We start from the raw sequence: 17,104 nt of genomic DNA, 5'->3' as shown, positions 1-17,104 counted from the left end.
AAGTTTTACCTCCTGTCATATCCTCCTGATGAGTTTCTAGCCACCGATAGCTCCAACGCGCCCAATTCTAACACGAGATGTAGCAGCTATGGCTCGTGTGCATGTTCTCCTGTGACACCTGTTGTGCTCAGAGGAGTGGATTAGGCCCATTTGTTGGAGGAGTTTTTACACTTTGGGGATTGAATTTAGTGCTTGGGAAAGGTGCCAGATTAGCTGCTGTGGTGCGAGATGGCTTCTCTTCACAGTCCAGAGCCTGCCTGCAGCAGAGCAGGCCTCCCCAGGACCAGCCTTCCTGGAACCTGCCTTGCAACTCCTCCAGATCGAGCACTCGAGGGGGAGAGGGGAGCTTATTCCAACCTTGATTCCAGTGATGAAGGGGGCAGTGAGGGCACTAGGCAATGCTCACTGTGCTGATGGGAGTAGCAATATGGGAGCTAACCTAGGACCCTTTCTTGGTGAGGAGGTCACCTGAGAGCAGCCAGGAACAAGCAGGATCCTGGCCTGAGAACAAGCAGGATCGAGCTGCAGACTACATAGTGCTGGGGTTCCCGTTTGGGACTCAAGTCCAGCCATGGCTGCTCTGGACTGCATTTAGACACAGTGCTAGAGGGATGGGGTCTTTGTCTGTTATATCCCCTTTGACTGAATCAGTTAAAAGAATCAATGAGAAGAGATTTTGAAAGCCCTCTCACTAGGTAAATCTGTTCCTCTGTGGTTTCCCAGATGGGATACTCCCATCGGCCAGCCAAACGGCATGGAGGGATTCTAGTGCTCCTCATCAAAACTCTCCCTAGCTCCACTAAAGAAGCTGGGGGACACATTTTTGTCCCTATAATTTTGCTGGGCTGAGTTGTTGATTTCTTTGGTGAGCCAAGAAATTGTAAAAGCAGATTTCCCCAGTTATGTTGGAGAGATCTTTGTGATGGGGAGGATAGATTTCCACACCCCCCCACTCCCCTCCCTTGCCCCCCCCCCTCTCAATTGAAGGGAGGTAGAAGACAGGAGGGAAAAGGTTTGTCTGGCAGTGACCTCAAAATCATTTCTGTGGCAGTGGGATATGATGTTGTAGATGGAGGGTTGGCAGCAGGATAGGGTGCGAGAGTATCATGGGCACCGGATGGAAGGGACAACTGGAGTCTTTTAATTAAATAAAAGAAGTCGGAGACAGGGAGAGGAGCGGGAGCAAAGTCACCAGTGCAGATGCCACAGTGAGAAACTGTAACTATACGTTTAATAGCTTTGGATGTTTGCTTTTATGTGACAGTTGCTGTTCAAGCAAACAGATAGGAGGATTCCAGACTTGCGGGGATTTCAGGGGTTTCGCATACACATACACAATATGGCCTTTCGGCAGAGGACAGAAATGGGTCCTGGGTACAAGGCAAGGAAGGAGAACAGGGCTCCCACTAGCACCAGCTCCGGTCCTCCTGCCCTAGGCTTAGTGCTCATCTCCCAAGCCCCTGTTCCCCTTTCCCAGGAGCACCTCTGCTCTGAGCTCCCTTTTGCTCCACAAACCTGTCTTACTGTCCCAGTGCCCACTCCTTCCTTCTCTTGGCTCTCAACAAGATCTTTTTCTCTCTCCCTGGGGGCAGGGGAAATCCTGCCTGCCATCCTCTCCCTGAGCTGTGGCACCCCCTATGATCAGTGCACATCATTAAGCTGGATCAGGTGGTGATGTAGCCAGTATGCAGGAGTGCAGAACCGTCTGGAGGTCTGTGGCTAGAAAGCAGGCAGTGCCACCCCAGGCAAGCTTTCTCGCCTGCCCCACCCTCACCCCAGGCCTTCTCACTCTGGCTGTGGGCCCAATTATATTAGTCCAACCAGAACAAGAGGGAATGGGTGTATTTTCCCGGTCTGCACTCCAAATGGGAAGCCAGGAGGGGGTGAGGGGCAGACTCCTTGCAGCAAAGGTGTTAACAAATAGCAGGTGATTAAACATGACAAGCAGTGACATTTCTGTGTGGGGTTCTCAGTACCAGCAATGCCAAGAATGAAGCTATAAACCCTGACATTTTGTATTATGCACTGAGGTTTTTAACAGACATCTTTCTCTCCCTCCCCCCTGTTTATTTCTTTTATTCTTCCTCTCTTGTCTGTCCCCTTCTCCCTTTCCGCACTTTTCTCCTGCTGCCCCTCATTCTTCAGCCTTGTTCTCTGTTCTCTGGTTTTGCTGCCCTCGCTTATCCTCTGGTCCTCACTCCCCTTCCTTTCTGTTGCTTGTGCCCTCCTCTTTCCTTGTCTTTCGCTCAGCCTCCATGGTTCCCTTCCTACCCCTTTCTAGGCACTCTCTGGCTCTGGCCTCCTACTCCCCTCTTTTACTTTCTGCTCCCCCTTCCTTTATTCCTCTCTGACCTTCCCTTCCTAGGCTCTACCCCACTCTCACACGCCTGCATTTGCACGCTCCCACACACTCTCACACTTTCTCACACACTGCCACTTGCTGAGCGCACCCTCCACCCACGCTTCCTCGTGTGCTCTCACACGCATACTCTGTTCATCCACTTTCTCTCTCTCTGCCCATTTCTTGCTCTTTCCTTTCAGTCTGTTACTCTGAGCCCTCTCCCTCCCTCGTCTGTTCTTTTCCACTCTCTCCTTCTCCCTCCCTTCCCTTTCTCTTTTTGGGGCCTGATGTAATACAGCAACCATGGGCAGCCAGGCCAGTTGCTTGTCTGGGAGCAGGTGTCCCACCCCTGAGTGATGTTTTTGTTAATAACATTTTCACCCTGACTCAGAAGCTGGTGTTTTGGAGATCGGTCATTGGGTTTTTTTAAGGGCAGGAGCTGAGGGGGCTGCGCTTTTGGGAACAGTTGCCGGTTTTATGCTAGAAGGACCGCAACAGTTGTTCTGAGTGAGAAACATGGGAACAACTGCAGATTCTCACTCGCTCTTGACATATCTCTCCAAAGGGCGTTTGGAGGTGAAACCCAGCACAGCGGCCCTTGCGCAGCCGGCGCTGATCATGATCCGAGCCAGCGGCCTGCCGCTGGTTCAGGGCTTTGGGAGGGGGGCGCTCTAGGTGCAAGGGTTATTCCTGCCTGGCGCTCTTCACACACACAGAGTCCCCTCTCTCCCAACTGCCCATGGTGCTGTGCCCTCGTGGGGTTGCTGATAGCTCAAAAATGAGGAGAAAGCATGCATTGGAGCCAGGAGTGTCTCTGTGCTAGCTTGGACAAGCCATCCCACATCTGGGCCTGAATCATGGGCCTGGTCACTCATCTTGGACAGCAGGATGGGACCTCCAGCATGTGGAGGGGTGGTTTGAAGAACACCCTTGAGGGGGAAAGGGGACAAGGAGGTGATCGGTTGCCTGGTGCATATAGATATCAGGGCTTCTGGTTGGGGCAGGTGGCTGATGCCTCTACTTGTGGCCAGGTCCTCTGTCCCATCTTGCCCAACTCAGCACTTCTGAACCAGGATGTGACCCCCATGGAAAAGTTGAGGGGCAGGATCAGGGTAGGGTGGGCCAGTCCCTGTGCCTTGACCTGGGAGATCACCGTAGGTCTGAGCAACCAGGCCAGCTCAGCTCGGGCACACAACATCTTTTTGGGCATCTCCCATGATTCCTTATTCTTCAAGAGGCAGAGCTACTGTATGTTTCTTTCCCCCTAACTTCTGGAGAAGACCTCTGTCCTTTTGGATGCATGAGGAATTGTGGGAAGGCATGGGAAGACTGTCAGCATGTTGTGTCACATTGCAAAGTGGATGGTTTACCAGCTAGAGTGTAAGCAGGACCTGATCTGTAGCCCATAGCCCCAGATGAGCCAGCTAGCCTGGGCCAAAAGCACCAGACTCTGTCACCATCACCAGGGTTTTGTGTATGGACAGAGGAAGTGTAGAAGCAACTCCATGACAAGAGCCTGACTTAGCTCCGCAGTGAAGACAAGCCCTGAGCCTCCCCATCTCCTCCCCATCAGATCCCAGGATACAAGGCTTGGCAGGCATCTGAAGTGGGTCCAAACCAAACCTCAGCCTCGCTCCTGGCATTTCTCTTCCTCTACTCAGCAAGAGCTTTAAAAGCCAAAATATTTCCCCCCAAAGGCCCTGCCTTCCCATAAACGCGCCTCTCCAGCCCTACCCGCCCAGGTTGTATTGATCCAGCTCTACAGACAGTGGCTGCAGTTTTAGTTGCCAAGTAGGGCAGATCAATAGAGACTTGGGATGGGATTTTTGGCAGCTGGGGCATCCATTTGTCCCTCCTCCCCCACTCCCTCCGGGAAACAGGCGGCCTCAGAGTAAAGCCAGGTGAAGCACAGCCTTGTCCTTAGCACCTCTGTCTCCCCTTGTCCCTTGCTGTCCTTGTTGCTGTTCCCAGACTGCTAGGCTTCCTGCAGGAGGGAACACAGGACTGGATGGAGCAGGGATCAGCAGTGGAACAGGAAGCCTGAATGTGACTCTTGACCAGGGACAGATGCCAGGCTTAGGGCTATGTCCCACAGCAGCTGTAACCACACTGACTTCATTGGCCCCTCTGTGGTTATTCCTCTTACAATGGCCACGATCTGTTCTCTATTACCACAGTGGTCCTGTTGCCCACCACTGATTGCTGTGGCATCATTAGGAGCAGTATTTGACCTCTTGTAGTTGTGCAGAGCACTTGAACTCAGACTCTGCTCCTGGTTTCCCTAGCAAGAATCGGGGGCAAAATTGCTCTTGATTTACAATTCTGTAGCTGTCAGCATTCTGCAATGGGAGAAACTGAGGCTTGGTGACTTGCTATGCCTGGTTGCAGCCCCTGTCAACACAGGGGTTAACCCAAGAGTCACTGGCAGCTGGCCCTGTACCCAGGCTGGTGACTGTACCTCTGGGCAGTGGGGGGTTTTCACACATCAACTCATGTCCGTGTGTCTGGGAAATGGAGAAGATGCTGAGGGCAGTCTCCCCGGCCCGTGCCATGGAGCACTCGGTACAGGTCTTTGGAAGCTCAGTAGAGAAGAGTGGTTAGCACTTTAATAAGGCACCATTAACCCTTGCGAGCCCTCCCGGCTGCCTAACCTTCTGACAGGTGCCGAGCGCCGCGCACAGTAAAGCTAATGAAATGAGTGTTTAGGGGGGGAGGAGGAGAGGCTCTGTACTGCACCCTGGGGCCCTGGGTTTATTAATGGTGACCCACCATTAAAGACTAAAGTGCTAACCTGGTCATATTTAGCAGCTTTCAATGGCGTCCCTGCGGCCTGCGCATGCAGCATCAACTCCTGCCTTCCCCCCCTCAGCCCCGGGCCAGCAGGAGCTGACTCCGGAGTTTCTCTGCTAGGATGAGTCTGCTGGGCAGCACTAAGAAGTCTCCACGCTGCTGCTGCCAGACAGATTTCCTCCCCCCTCCTGCTGCTTTGCTCAGAGCAGTTTCCCTTCTTATTGCTGTCAGGCATTGCCAGGGCCTGGGAGGGGAGCCATGGGAGGAGGGGGCCAGATCCTTGTGCAGAGCTGGGGGTCTTTACAGGCAGCTTTGCTGGCGGGGATTTTTTCTGCAGGATTTGGCCAGAAGGAGAGATGCACACAGGCCTAGTTCTGACTCCAGTGTGGGGAGCTAGGGGGGCAAAAGACTGTCTCAGCCCATGTTGGCTGAGGTGGAGCCCAAGCAGAGGGGAAGGGAGGCTCCCAAGCAAAAAATCAGTTTGTTTGCTCCTGTCCCCTTGCTTTGGGCACATAGTGCAGAAGGACTCTGAAACTGTGGAAGGGGGAGCAGAAGGAAAGACTGTCCTTGGATGAGGCAGCAGGTGGATACTACAGTGACAGGAGCCTCAGAAAGATGATGCTAGATGCTGCTGCTGCCAGCCGGTTCACACAGTACTAACGGGAGAGAACTGAACTTGTTGACTCGGCTCAGGGCATCCTCGCTGGGTACCTCCCTGACCCCCCGCACTGTGCCTGTGTCGGCTCAGGTTGTTTGGGAGCAGTTCTGATACCCTTTCCAACAGATGGTCTCTTGTCCCTTGTGTCACCTCTAGACACCTGGTAGCTTTGAGCTTTGCAAATGCTGGTGGCTGGATCTCAGCATTGGGGTCCTATGGAACAAACTGGCCCAGTGATGCCCCTGACCTCAGGGAGGGGATCCCCAGTAATTCAAGAGAGGGAGAGGGCATGGAGCAGAAGGCCTCTGGAGGTTTCTTCTCCTTCCTTGCTCTCTGTATCCCCTGCCTTCTGGGTTCCTAGCTCTCCCCGCCCCTGAGCCAGCCCAGCTTGGTTCTGCCACCTCCCATCTGTTCCCCGACAGCGCTGGCAGGGCTGGGGCCCTTCAACGCCTGTGAACTCGAAGCATCCCGAAAGCAAGCACTGGTTTGGCAGCCAGGCTGGGGGCAATCCTCGCGCGCTTGTTTGGCTCCGTGCCCCAGCTGATCCAGAGCCAGGTTTTACTGTAATCCCTACATCCTGTTGCAGGTCCTTAATCAGTTGGAGCCAGCCTGTGAAAAAAACCAAAAAAAAAAAAGCCCCACACAACACCAAACTGTTGTGGTTAGCAAGAACTCCCAGGTCTCACTCTAGGGCTCAGAGCTTGCAATGGAGCTTCCCAGGCTCCTCTGCTGGGTGCCCAAGTCATCTCTGAAGCAAAGGCCCAGCCTGCAGGTAGAGCCAGGCTTGTTGGGTTTGGGGACAGCAATCCCACCAAGCCCATCCCAGCCAGCAGAGCCAGGGGACGCCCCCCCTACCCTGGTGTCAGCCCTCTCTGGGCTGACCCTGAAACTCGCTGGTTGTTGTTGGGTTGTTTTTTTTTCCGTTTAATGCATAGAATAACACTGATGGGTCTGAACAGCTCCAGCCAGGCGACGAGGGGAAAGAATAACAAGCTCCTGAATGTCAGGCGAGATTATGGGCCGTTGCTATTTAGGGTGAGTCTGGTGGATTTAGGGCCGCTTCTATTCTATTGTCCTGGCCTCTCGGAGCACTGGAGCAGGCGCGCCAGGAGTCGGGGATTGTGTCGCAGGTTGGTGCTGGCTTGTGGAGGGGAGGGGGTGTTGGTTCCAAGTATTTCTGGCTTGGACCAGCAGAGCAGGGGTGATGGGCGGCAAGCAGATAGCCAGGAAGCACCTCAGGAGATGCTGCATCAGGAGCTGGAATTGAGTGTGTGGGGGATGACAGTATTTGGGGAGTGGTTTTGCAGCCTCCATAACACCAGGTCAGGTGGGCCCCTGCTACCTCATTCCTGTGGGGATTCAGCTCAGTCCCCTCCCTGGTGTAAAATGAACTCCTAGGTCTTGCTCTGCTTGGGCTCCCCTAGCAGCAGCCTCACTAGCACACTTTGTGCAGGAGCCTTCTCCTTTCCTTGTCTCTCTGCCAGGCTCCCCATGCTTTATCTGAAAACTCCCCTTCTCCCTCTGTCTCTATGGCCTGTGAAACACTTGGGGAGGCAGATGAAGGTGTCATGTGGGACTGGAGATTTGTGTGTCCCAGCTCACCTTGCTTCTGGTTGGCACTGAGGTTACCCACTGTAGCTGGCGGCCTTTCCTCAGCCCTTTGCTACTTCCCAAGGCAGGTGCCTGCACAGCCTGCCTGGAGCAGCAGTAACTGGGTGACAGAGAGCACAAGGAACCAGAGCAGTGAAGGCAAGCCAAAAGGTCATATGGGCTCTGAGCAACAGGAGCCCAACCCTTGCCCTCTTCTGGTGAGCGCACTGGGTCTCATACTGGCGTGGGGAGGCATGGGGAAGTGGTGGGGGCATGCTCGCCCCATGGACTTCCTAGAAACAAGCCTGGGAAGGGTGAATTCTTTGCTTCTTTGGGTCCCTTTTTATTTGACCGGATTAAAAAGCCTCTTTGAGTTTCTTAAACCATTTAATCTAAAATCCCCAGGTAGATGCAACGTCGGATTCAGTTTTAAGCTTATAAACAAAATACGGCTGTGTTTGGCTCTTCTTCGCTTTGTAATAAAGAAACTGGGGCCTGGCCCTTCCGTGGCGTCGGGGGCAGTCGGGCTCCTGATGCTTTTGCATCCTGTTGGGTCTTCACGAGTGTGGGAAGGTGCAGAGACCGGGATGCTGGTGTGACCCTGCTTTGACTCCGAATTGGGTGAGCATGGGGGACCAGACAGGAGGGGGGCAGGGAGTCGAGAAAGATTGCATGAAGGCAGGTTAAGTGACTGAAGAGTTTCCAGGAAATCTCTGCTCCTTGGGTGCCCGTTGGGCACTGAGCCTGTTGGAACATGTGGCTGCAGGTGTTGCACTGGGAGATGCTGGGCACTGGGTGTTTATGAAAAACAGCCTGTGGGGAAGGGACAGGGAACGGTGATTTGGTAAGCTCTGTCTGCATAAAACCAGTACACTGTGTGGATAGAGTATGACTTGCCCCACAGGACTCGGGAGCCAGCAAGGGGTTGTAGGAGCGTAGCAGTTGCCAGTCTGGATCGGAGACGTGGTCCATCTCGTCTTGTGTCCTGTGTCTGGCAGTGGCCTGTGCCACAAACTTGAGAGGCAGGTGCAAATGTAGGATAATCTGTCCCCACATTGGGTTTCATCCTGGTGTCTTGAGCAGGTCACGTTGAGCTCATGTGCAAGGAGTCTGGCAGGTTCCCAGTTGGAAAACCGCCTGCATCTCAGACTGCCTCCTTTCAGTCGGCCCCTTTGTGGGTTACTCTAGTCAAGGGGCTAATCAAGGCTGAGCCAGCTGGGGGTCCCAACTCCCTCTGCAGCCCCAGGGAGCCTACTGCCTCATCAGGGCTGTGTTGGCAGGGCACAGACGAAGCTCACCCTGCTTGCCCTCCCTGTTCCTCACCTGTACAAAAAGGCCTCCAATCTGCAGGGCTGTCATGGTGATATCTTCTTGGGGGTGTGGGGGAGGAGAGCCCTGCCTTTAAAAGGCAGAGCGGTGGAGGCTGGACAGGGGGACAGGCATCTGTCCGATGGCGGCTTGGAGAGCAGGGAGCCCTGTTGGCTATGCCGAGGGAGCTTCTTTCTATATGGAAATGAAGAATTTAGGCTAATGGAGCTCAACCATCTCTAATTTTGCGATGGCAGGAGGATTTTGATTGAAAGTAATTAAGCAAGCTAGCTGTAAAATTAATTAAAGCAAAAGGGGGGGATTTTTTTATTGGATTGGATAGCGATATAGCGGCTGTCAAATGGGGGACGGATGGGGGTGACCTGAATTCTCTGCCCTCCCTCCTCCCACTCGGGACGTTTATGTCACTTTAATCTCCTTACAGCGGCTGGTGTGCATTTGTTTGAAATAATCAAGGAAATATGGTCAGAAATTGTCAGCTTTCAGATCTAATTTACCTGACAGCCCTGCACAGGCCGGGAAGCGTGCGTGTGCGTGCGTGTGTGTGTGTGTGTAGTCATGGAATACACCTTCTCACTCTCTCACCCTTCACACCATGGCTTCCTGTAAAAAATGCTTTTTTTGATACACCCAGAACCACTCCAAACACGCTATGGAATGAAAAAAGTTTGAGAATTTTCTGACGGTGCCTTCCCTCTTCTGCCCCTCCATCCCCATTACAGCTCCCCCAACCTGCTGCCTCATCCCTGCACCATAACCAGCTTTAGGGTTTAGGGAATATAGGATTAGGGGAGGTGGCTGTAATGCTTTATTCCAGATGGCTGACAAGTGCTAAACCCTCTGTCACAAGTGCCATAGTTTTAAAAATACTTTAAATTAGTCCCTTTAGTTTGGCCCAGTCCCTGCTGAGCGGCTCAGTGCAGTGCTGAGGGTTCAACCTGCCTTGCAGTCCTGAGGGGCAGAGGGGATAGCAGTGAAGTGATGTCACTTTGTGCCCTCACTTCCCTGGGTTTCCTTACCCCATTTTGAGGGTTGTGGTGGGAGCATTTCTGCAGCAGTTCAGCGTCATGTAGTGCTCAGACAGCTTTGCCCCACGTGGAAGGGCATAAGGCAAGGAGCTAGGAAGCCTGGCTTTCATTCCTGGCTCTGCTGCTGACTTGCTTTAGGATCTCACGCAAATAAATGACTTCACTGTTCATGCCTCAGTTTCCCCATCTTTAAAATAAGGATAATGATACTAGCCTCCTTTGGAAGTACCTTGAACTCTGCATGTGAGATGAGCCAAGTATTATTTTAGTGTTACAAAGACCAGATCCCTGCTGTGTTCCTCTTACGGTTGTGGAGGGTGTGCTCCTAAGAGGTATGGACACTGCAGCTCCCATTCCCCACAGTGAGAGCTGCAGTTGTATGGCTTTAATACAGACTTGCCTCTACAAGTTTACGCCACCAAGTGCTTGGTGCCTTTAGCTCTCATTGACTTCCTTGAGAGGGTGGGAGGCACTGAAGGGTGGGAAGGGAATACAGTTGCCAGGAGAGTCAGCCTGCTTTCCCTTGGGGCCGGCCTTGTGCAGCTGTGGTATCTCATATCCCTCTTGCTAGGCCTGCTCACAGGATTAGGATTTATTATTTGATTAGTATTTGTTAAGTGCTGACAGAGTTGGGGCTCTTGTTTTTTTTAATTTGGGTCTCCATTTACAAACCTTTGCTGAAGCCATCTTCAGGCCAGAGGTGCTTTTACAGTTGCATCCAAGGATCCTCCTGTATCATTTCAGTAATGGCTTTCGGTCCCAAAGGAACCAGCAGTGGTTCTCAGACCAGGGCATCCAGCACAGAGGAGCACCTAAGCAAAAGCAACTCGCACCAAAAGTGTCAGGGGGTCTTTAATGCCTGAACCGAGCAGTTCAGACCTTGGCTTCTAAGGCCTTGTTCCAAGGACCTCTACTCTGTAAACTGCAGAGAGCTCTGTTAATCTGCCTTGGGAGGAGGAAAGGGATAAATCAAGTCTTCCAGGGGCTGAACCTGTGGTACTAGGGCATCGTGATGCTTCAGACTAACAGCTTCAGCTCCTGTGTATATTTGTCCATCTGTCTGTCAGTCTCAGATATGGCACTGTGGATTTTTTGTCCTGAGGGACCCTTGAGCACTTGGAGTAGTAGCAGCAGCAGCTGATTTTCAGAGTTAAATCACGTGGCTCCTGTTTTAAAACTTAGATGTTTAAATTAATAATGATATTAGCTGAGTGCCACCCAGTTCCAGTTGTGGGGGGTAGGGGGAGATAGGGACCCTTCTCTTTCTAAATAGATATGCAAGAAGCAAGGCTTTTTTGAGTGATATCTTTTATTGAGCCGCCTGTATAGTTGGGATAAAGTTAGACAAGCTTACAGATGCAAAAATTCTTTTTTCAGGTCCCAGCTTTGCATTCAAAATCTTGTCTAACTTTATCTGTGAGAGAGCTGTAGAACAGATCATCACAGATCTTGGGCTCCCGAATCAGTGATCCAGTGGACCATTTCTAGCAGTCCATAAAGATTGGTTGGTGATTGTGCCACCTGATTATGAATACATTTTAGAGGCTGTGGTTCCAATCCACCCAGGAGCTGGGAAATATTCTGCACCTGGGCAGCAAGACGAATGAAAAGGCTCAGGGCTAGAGACAAGCAGGAACCTATGGTTCCCAGACTGTGGGAAAGATTTGAGCCAGATGCAACTCTTACAGCCCCTTGGATCCAAAGTAGTCCTTCAAAATCCAGTCCTACACAAAGAACCAGCTTGTGCTCCTATCTGGAAAGATGAGCGGCTTGGGAGCTTGCAGTGAATAATGGCCTAGGGGTTAGATGGAGAAGAGGCACCCGAATCTGCTATTTCCAGGGACATAGAGGCTGCACTGGAGCATACACCACATCATGCCCCAGTGCCAGGCTCCGGCTGCTGTCCCCAGTCACAGCTGCAGGGCAGCCCTGGCTGGCTTGGGGAGAGGAAGGAAAGAACATGGCCTGAGGTCTGCCTGAGGTCTAGCTGAGCAGAGAGTTATGGGCAGAGGTCACCCTGCTTGGCTGGCTGTTGATCCAGGAGTTCGTTGTAGAAATAACCTCTCGGGGCAGGTCTGAACAAGCCAGCAACTCTTAATTTCACCCTGAGACAGAGAAGCCACAAGGAAAACTTAAAGTCTAGGGATGGAGGGGTGGCTGAGTAGAAATGCATTGGGTGCCATCCTGTGTCTGTGGGGCAGCCCCCCAATTACAGTGGGGCCCCGGTCTGTTATCTCTTGTGCTGCCTATATGTTGTATCCTCCCAGAGGCTTCTCCTGTAGTTGGCTCTGATTTAGCAGCAGAGCTGGAATGACATCCGTGAACAACCAGCTCCAGCCCTGTGACGGGTTATAAACTGATCCGGACGGCACCAACCCCAGAGCTGTGTCCCAGTGCCCTCTCCAACCAGTGGGGCCTGTCTTGGGATCACGACCCCCACAAGCGACAGTTCAGCCAAGTGACCGCTTAACAGGACTCTGTCCCCTTTGACTCGCCAGAGAGCTGGGAGCACATCATTTCCTTCTGCCTTGGGGTTTTTCTCTCTTTACAACCTGGGCGTTGATGGCACGTCTCCATTACAGCTGCAGTGGAGGGCTGTGTGCTGGGATAAAGGACTGGCCCTGGAGGACATGCCACATCCTGGAGGTGAATGAATGAGACCACAACCTCTACTGCTTGCACTGGTGGGAAGGGCAGCTGCCTTCTGCCCTGGCAGTCTCTAGCTTGCCTGTGTAGCAGCTCCTTGGGGATAAAGAGGAAGGAGGCTGGGTTTCTGCCCAGCACCCTGCCGTTGCATACTGATTATCAGAGCACAGGACCTCTGCACAGCAGAGCGGAGAGCCCTGGGGCAGGGGACAGTGCAGCCTTTGGGCTCTGTCAGACCTCCTTTGCCTAGGGTGGATAGTAGGCAGTGTTGGGCCTGCGTGTAGGGTGCGAGGCCGGGAGCAGGTGCTACATTCCCCGCTTGTCCCCCGGGATCCACTCTGCCAAAGCCAACAGACGTCCGTGGTTGCGAGGGGAAGGGGGCCATTAGGCCCCTCGTTTGCTGTCTCCCTTCCCCCACCTGGCAACCCTCCCCAAGCACAAGGCAAGTTTATCAATTTAGGTGGGAATGCAATAAAATCACTGGGGGTTGCCGAGGTCTCGGTTTCATTAATTCTGACCCCCGATACGCCAGCCCCCCGCTCCAGCGCTTGTTTTCAGGACTGTCGCTGCTAGTGTGGGCTCGCCTCCCGACTTATTAAACCAGCACCTTTGAAACCCAGGCTGAATTCAGATTCATAACGGCTGGTTCCCTCGTGTCCCTCGCTCCCCCAGCGTCAGGAAAACAGCTTATTAAAAATCTCTACTGGTAATTGGCTGAGAAGTCATGTTTTTAACATTTCCCTCCAGTCTTTTAGAGATGAGCTGTTTCTGTCCCTCAACTGCATCCAGTGAGGGGCTGAGACTTAATCAGGGAACATAGTCATTCACTGTTGTGGGGGGTGTCCCTCTGGGATCTAGATACCCCTGTCAGCCCAAGTGAGCAAACTTGTGCTTGGATTTTGGGGAAGGAGGGAATTAATGGTGCATAGAGGTGGGTAAAAACTGTCTCGAGAGAGCAGCTGAGTCTTTGAGCTGAAGGGCCACATGTGGAGCATGTCACTGTCCATGGTCTCCATTGCCCAGAAGCTCATACCCGTTCCCTACCTGCAGATGGGGTCTGGCAGGAGGAGGGAACAGAAATTGCTCCCCGTTGCAGCTCTGGGGACTGAGAACTTTTTCCTGATGGGAGCTGAGATCTTGGCCTATTTCCCCATTCATCAAATAGTGGCAATGTAGGCAGGAGAATCCTTACCTTGCTGAACTAGTTCCTTCCCGAGGATGTTGTGGGAGAGAGGAGGAGCCCCCAAGTGGGCCTTGTTTCAGGGGAGGAAAGTCCAAGTTCCAGTCATGCTGGCTATTAAGAGACTAGCTTGGAGCAAAGGACCAAATCTGACGGATTCCCTTGTGATGTGGGGCTTCTCCTAATGTGCGCTTGCAGGTAGGATGGCGGTTGAAGTGGGGCTGCCTGGCTTCACACTGGTGGCTCTGGGTTGTTGCCAAGTTGGGAAAACATGGTCTTGTAAAGGTAACACCTCCCTGCTCACTAGGTCCACTCTCAGAATGAGATCTGCTGACTTCGCTGAGAAGATTCAGGCCTGTCTCGCTGCTTGTTTCCTTAGCCCCGCAGAGTTAGCATGACAGGAGAGAGCAAGCAGGCTTCTGCCACAGTGTCACTGGCAAGTAGATAGCCCAAATCATCTCCCTTGCAGTGAGAAGGAAAACAGGAGGAACCCAGCTTGACTGAGATCCAGAGCTGAGTCTGTGGTGCTGCCACTTCGGGGCTTGACTTCGCTGCAAAGTGAATTAACCTGCCTGATGTGAGTTGCAAAGCCATCTCCACATTCCTGTGTCCTCACTGGCACATCACTCCCTTTGTAGGGACTCAGTTGAGGGAGGGGGTTGTGCCAGAGGCGTGGAGGGGTGTGAAGAAGGGCCTACGTTAGCTTTGCAGTGATGGCACCCCTTAAAAAACCACCTTTTTATTTTGCAAACTGAGCACTGGAAGAGTGCTCCATGGAACCATGTAGCCTGAACTGAGTGGCAGCCAGAGAGCCTACGCTGGAGGCAGACCCTCAGAGCAGCTTAGCAGACATCAGAAAGATCCCCACATAGCATTCAGGGCTGTAGGAAAGCCCTGAGTGATGGGGGCAAATCAGCCTGTGCCCTAGTTGCACACACCATGCATGCTGCCTGGAGCCCCTCTGCTGTGAGGCAGAAAGTGGGAGTCCAGGGTATAGTTTGAAATAGAGCTCAGGGAAATGTGTTACTGTTTCACTGCAGGGAGCCCAAATTTGCCTCTTGCACATAAGCTAGTGAGGTTTTGAACTAGGGGAGGAGACAGGGCTTCAGCTCCTACTGAGCAGATTAGGCTGCAGTATGTGACCCCATGCTAATGGCTCTGATTGGATTACGATAGAGAATGAGCCTAGCCTTATTATTATACTGTTAGATCATGTTTAGCCCTCCCTGCCACCCCCAGGCCAAGCCAGAATTGCTCCCAGTAGGACATTTTGTCCTGTCTAGTTTCCAAGCTCCCAGGTGAAGGGGCCTCCCTCTGGAGAGCTCCTCACGGTGCCATTGGAGTCGGTTCCCTCGGGGTCACTATGAGACCTCGGGGTCGCTATGAGTCTCGCATCCACAGCCCCCTCGTGGCCCTGGGGCCAAGGATGCAGGCTTGGCTCCATGTTAAGAGCTGGAATCCCCCAAGTACAGAATGGTGCATTTGAGTCAAGCCTGTCTCTGCCTGGGATCTAGAGAAAGGTCTGTGGACAGTATAAATCCTTCCTTGCTGTCAGTTTATTCCTACAGGTGGGAGAGCCTTGGACCTGGGGAGTGCAGAGAGAGCACAGGATAACTACTCAGCAAGCCAGCCAGACCCCCTTGAAAGGGCCTTTTCCAGAGAGGTTTGAGCAGGAGAGCAGTGTGGCCTAGTCTGTGCTGGGTCCAGGACAGCTAAAGCCTTGGGAGGCCTCAGATCAGTCTCCACCACCCGTCAGCTGCTTGTCCATCTCCCTCTTTTCCTGCCCCCATCTCTGGCCTTCCTGCACCCCACTCCCCTGTGCTCTAGCTGCAGCGGCTGACTCTGAACTCAGCCTTGCCTTGGCTTCCACGCTGGCTCAGATCACACGATCTCTCCCACTGGTTTTGCAGCCGTTTTTGCTGCCAGCGCAGGGCACAGAAAAGTGCTGGCACTGCCAAAAACCCTGTGTGCACTACGACTCCCCAAACATCCCTTTATTTTTATTGTTCTGTTAATTACTGTTTAAACTTTAATAAGTCACTTCGTCAGGAGGGGGGACCTGCAGCGAGGTTTCTGTGCAAACACTGGGCCGGCAGTGACTCTAGTGTAACATAACCCTTTATACAATGTGGGAATGTTTAGACTGTAACAGAAACTTGTTATTTTAATGACAGTTAGAGCAAAAAAAAAAGGAGCAAATGAAAGAAGGAAGCAAGTTTGTTGGGGAAACAGCTCGTCTCAATCTCTGTCTGGCCTCTGCTCTCCCAGCTCTAATGCAGCTGGAGAGGATACTTGTGGGCCCTCTTGCTAGAGCAACACGGGTCTTGGGCCCTGAGATTCCCGTGCTGGCTAGCACATGCCGTCGTTCCAGGCTAATGGGAGGGATGCTGGAAACAATGGCCTGCCATGACTTTGACCTTAAGCAGCAGTAGGCACACAGGCCTGATTCTGGCTTGACCCTACAGTCTGGACCCAGACAGTTTATCTGGTCCCTTCCCCATTGTCATCAACTGTAGTTGCCAGGTTGGATCGCTTCAGTAGTTGGTGCTTCAGTCATTGGATCGCTTCTGAGAACCATGTGCTGGCACAAAGTGGATGTATAGGCACAGCCGAGAAGGGTGGCCCTTGCAGCTAGGGGCTGCTCCTTTCTCAGCCTTGTGGTACATGGCGTCCTTTCCTCTCCACACTCCGACATCACTGAGCCTTGCATGCATGCATCATCCCTTTGGGTTCCTAGGCTGGGCATAAGCTCACCCTCCAGCAGGAGATGCTACAGCCTGGGGCACTATAGGAGCACCCAGAGAGGGTGGATGTCCATTGCCCCTTTGTGGGAGGGAAGGTAGAGGGCAAGGAGTGACATAAGGGATTGGGTTGGTGGTGGTGTCCTCAGTGCTCTGGGGCAGTGAAAGGTGCTTGTGAAGGGGCTAGTGTCCCTGCATGGCAGAGCTGGAGTCGCCTCCAGGTTCAGCTCAGTTATATTTAGTGCCCACTGTAGACAGACCGTGTAGAGTGATGTACAAGATCTGAAAACCTTCAACTCCTGCTGACCTCCCTGCTTCTAAAGCAAATTCACCACACATTGCAACCTGGGAGCGGAGTGACATGAGGCCAGGGGAAGGGAGAGCTCTCGCCTCACCTTCTGCCGCCCCTTCCTGCTCAGCCACTCAGTCAGAGTTGACATACCATCACCGGACAGCTGGCAGTGTCAGCTCCATGGGTAGCTTCAGAAGCCAGTGCTCAGGCCAAGAGAGGCTAGAATCACACAGGGGAGAATGGGGGTGAGGCAGGAGGGTAGGAAGAAGGAGGGCATGGGGGTGTAAGCAGGGCATGAAGAGAGTAAGGGGGCAGGGCTGGATGGAGAGGGCATGGACATGAGCAAAGAGGAAGGTGGGAGGAGAAGGAAGCATGAAGGTGAGAGTGGGGACAGAGGGAGAAGGAGGTACATGGGTGAGAGCACGGGGGCAGGAAGGAGCAGTGGTGACATGCAGGGCCCTTGATACCTTCCTGACATGCCAGCTTATGCTGGAAATCTGCACCCCCCC

General features: G+C 52.9%; 1 protein-coding gene across 4 annotated transcripts in view; it reads left to right on the top strand.

Annotated features, from left to right (window-relative positions):
- CASZ1 (castor zinc finger 1) overlaps window positions 1-17,104 on the top strand; it is a 272,507-nt gene that overhangs the window by 186,120 nt on the left and 69,283 nt on the right. The window contains exon 1 of one of the 4 annotated variants that reach the window (XM_025211294.1): window positions 12,352-12,382. The exons of the other annotated variants lie outside the window; for them this stretch is intronic. Within the exon in view, the coding sequence (XP_025067079.1) occupies window positions 12,367-12,382 (16 nt within the window). The 5' untranslated portion in view covers window positions 12,352-12,366. Of the gene's footprint in view, window positions 1-12,351; window positions 12,383-17,104 lie in introns of those variants that run through there. 4 annotated transcript variants of the gene reach the window in all.

Source organism: Alligator sinensis, unplaced genomic scaffold, assembly GCF_000455745.1.
Source record: "Alligator sinensis unplaced genomic scaffold, ASM45574v1 scaffold366_1, whole genome shotgun sequence".
Lineage (NCBI taxonomy): Eukaryota > Metazoa > Chordata > Crocodylia > Alligatoridae > Alligator > Alligator sinensis.
This window is presented reverse-complemented; position numbering and strand designations above follow the sequence as displayed.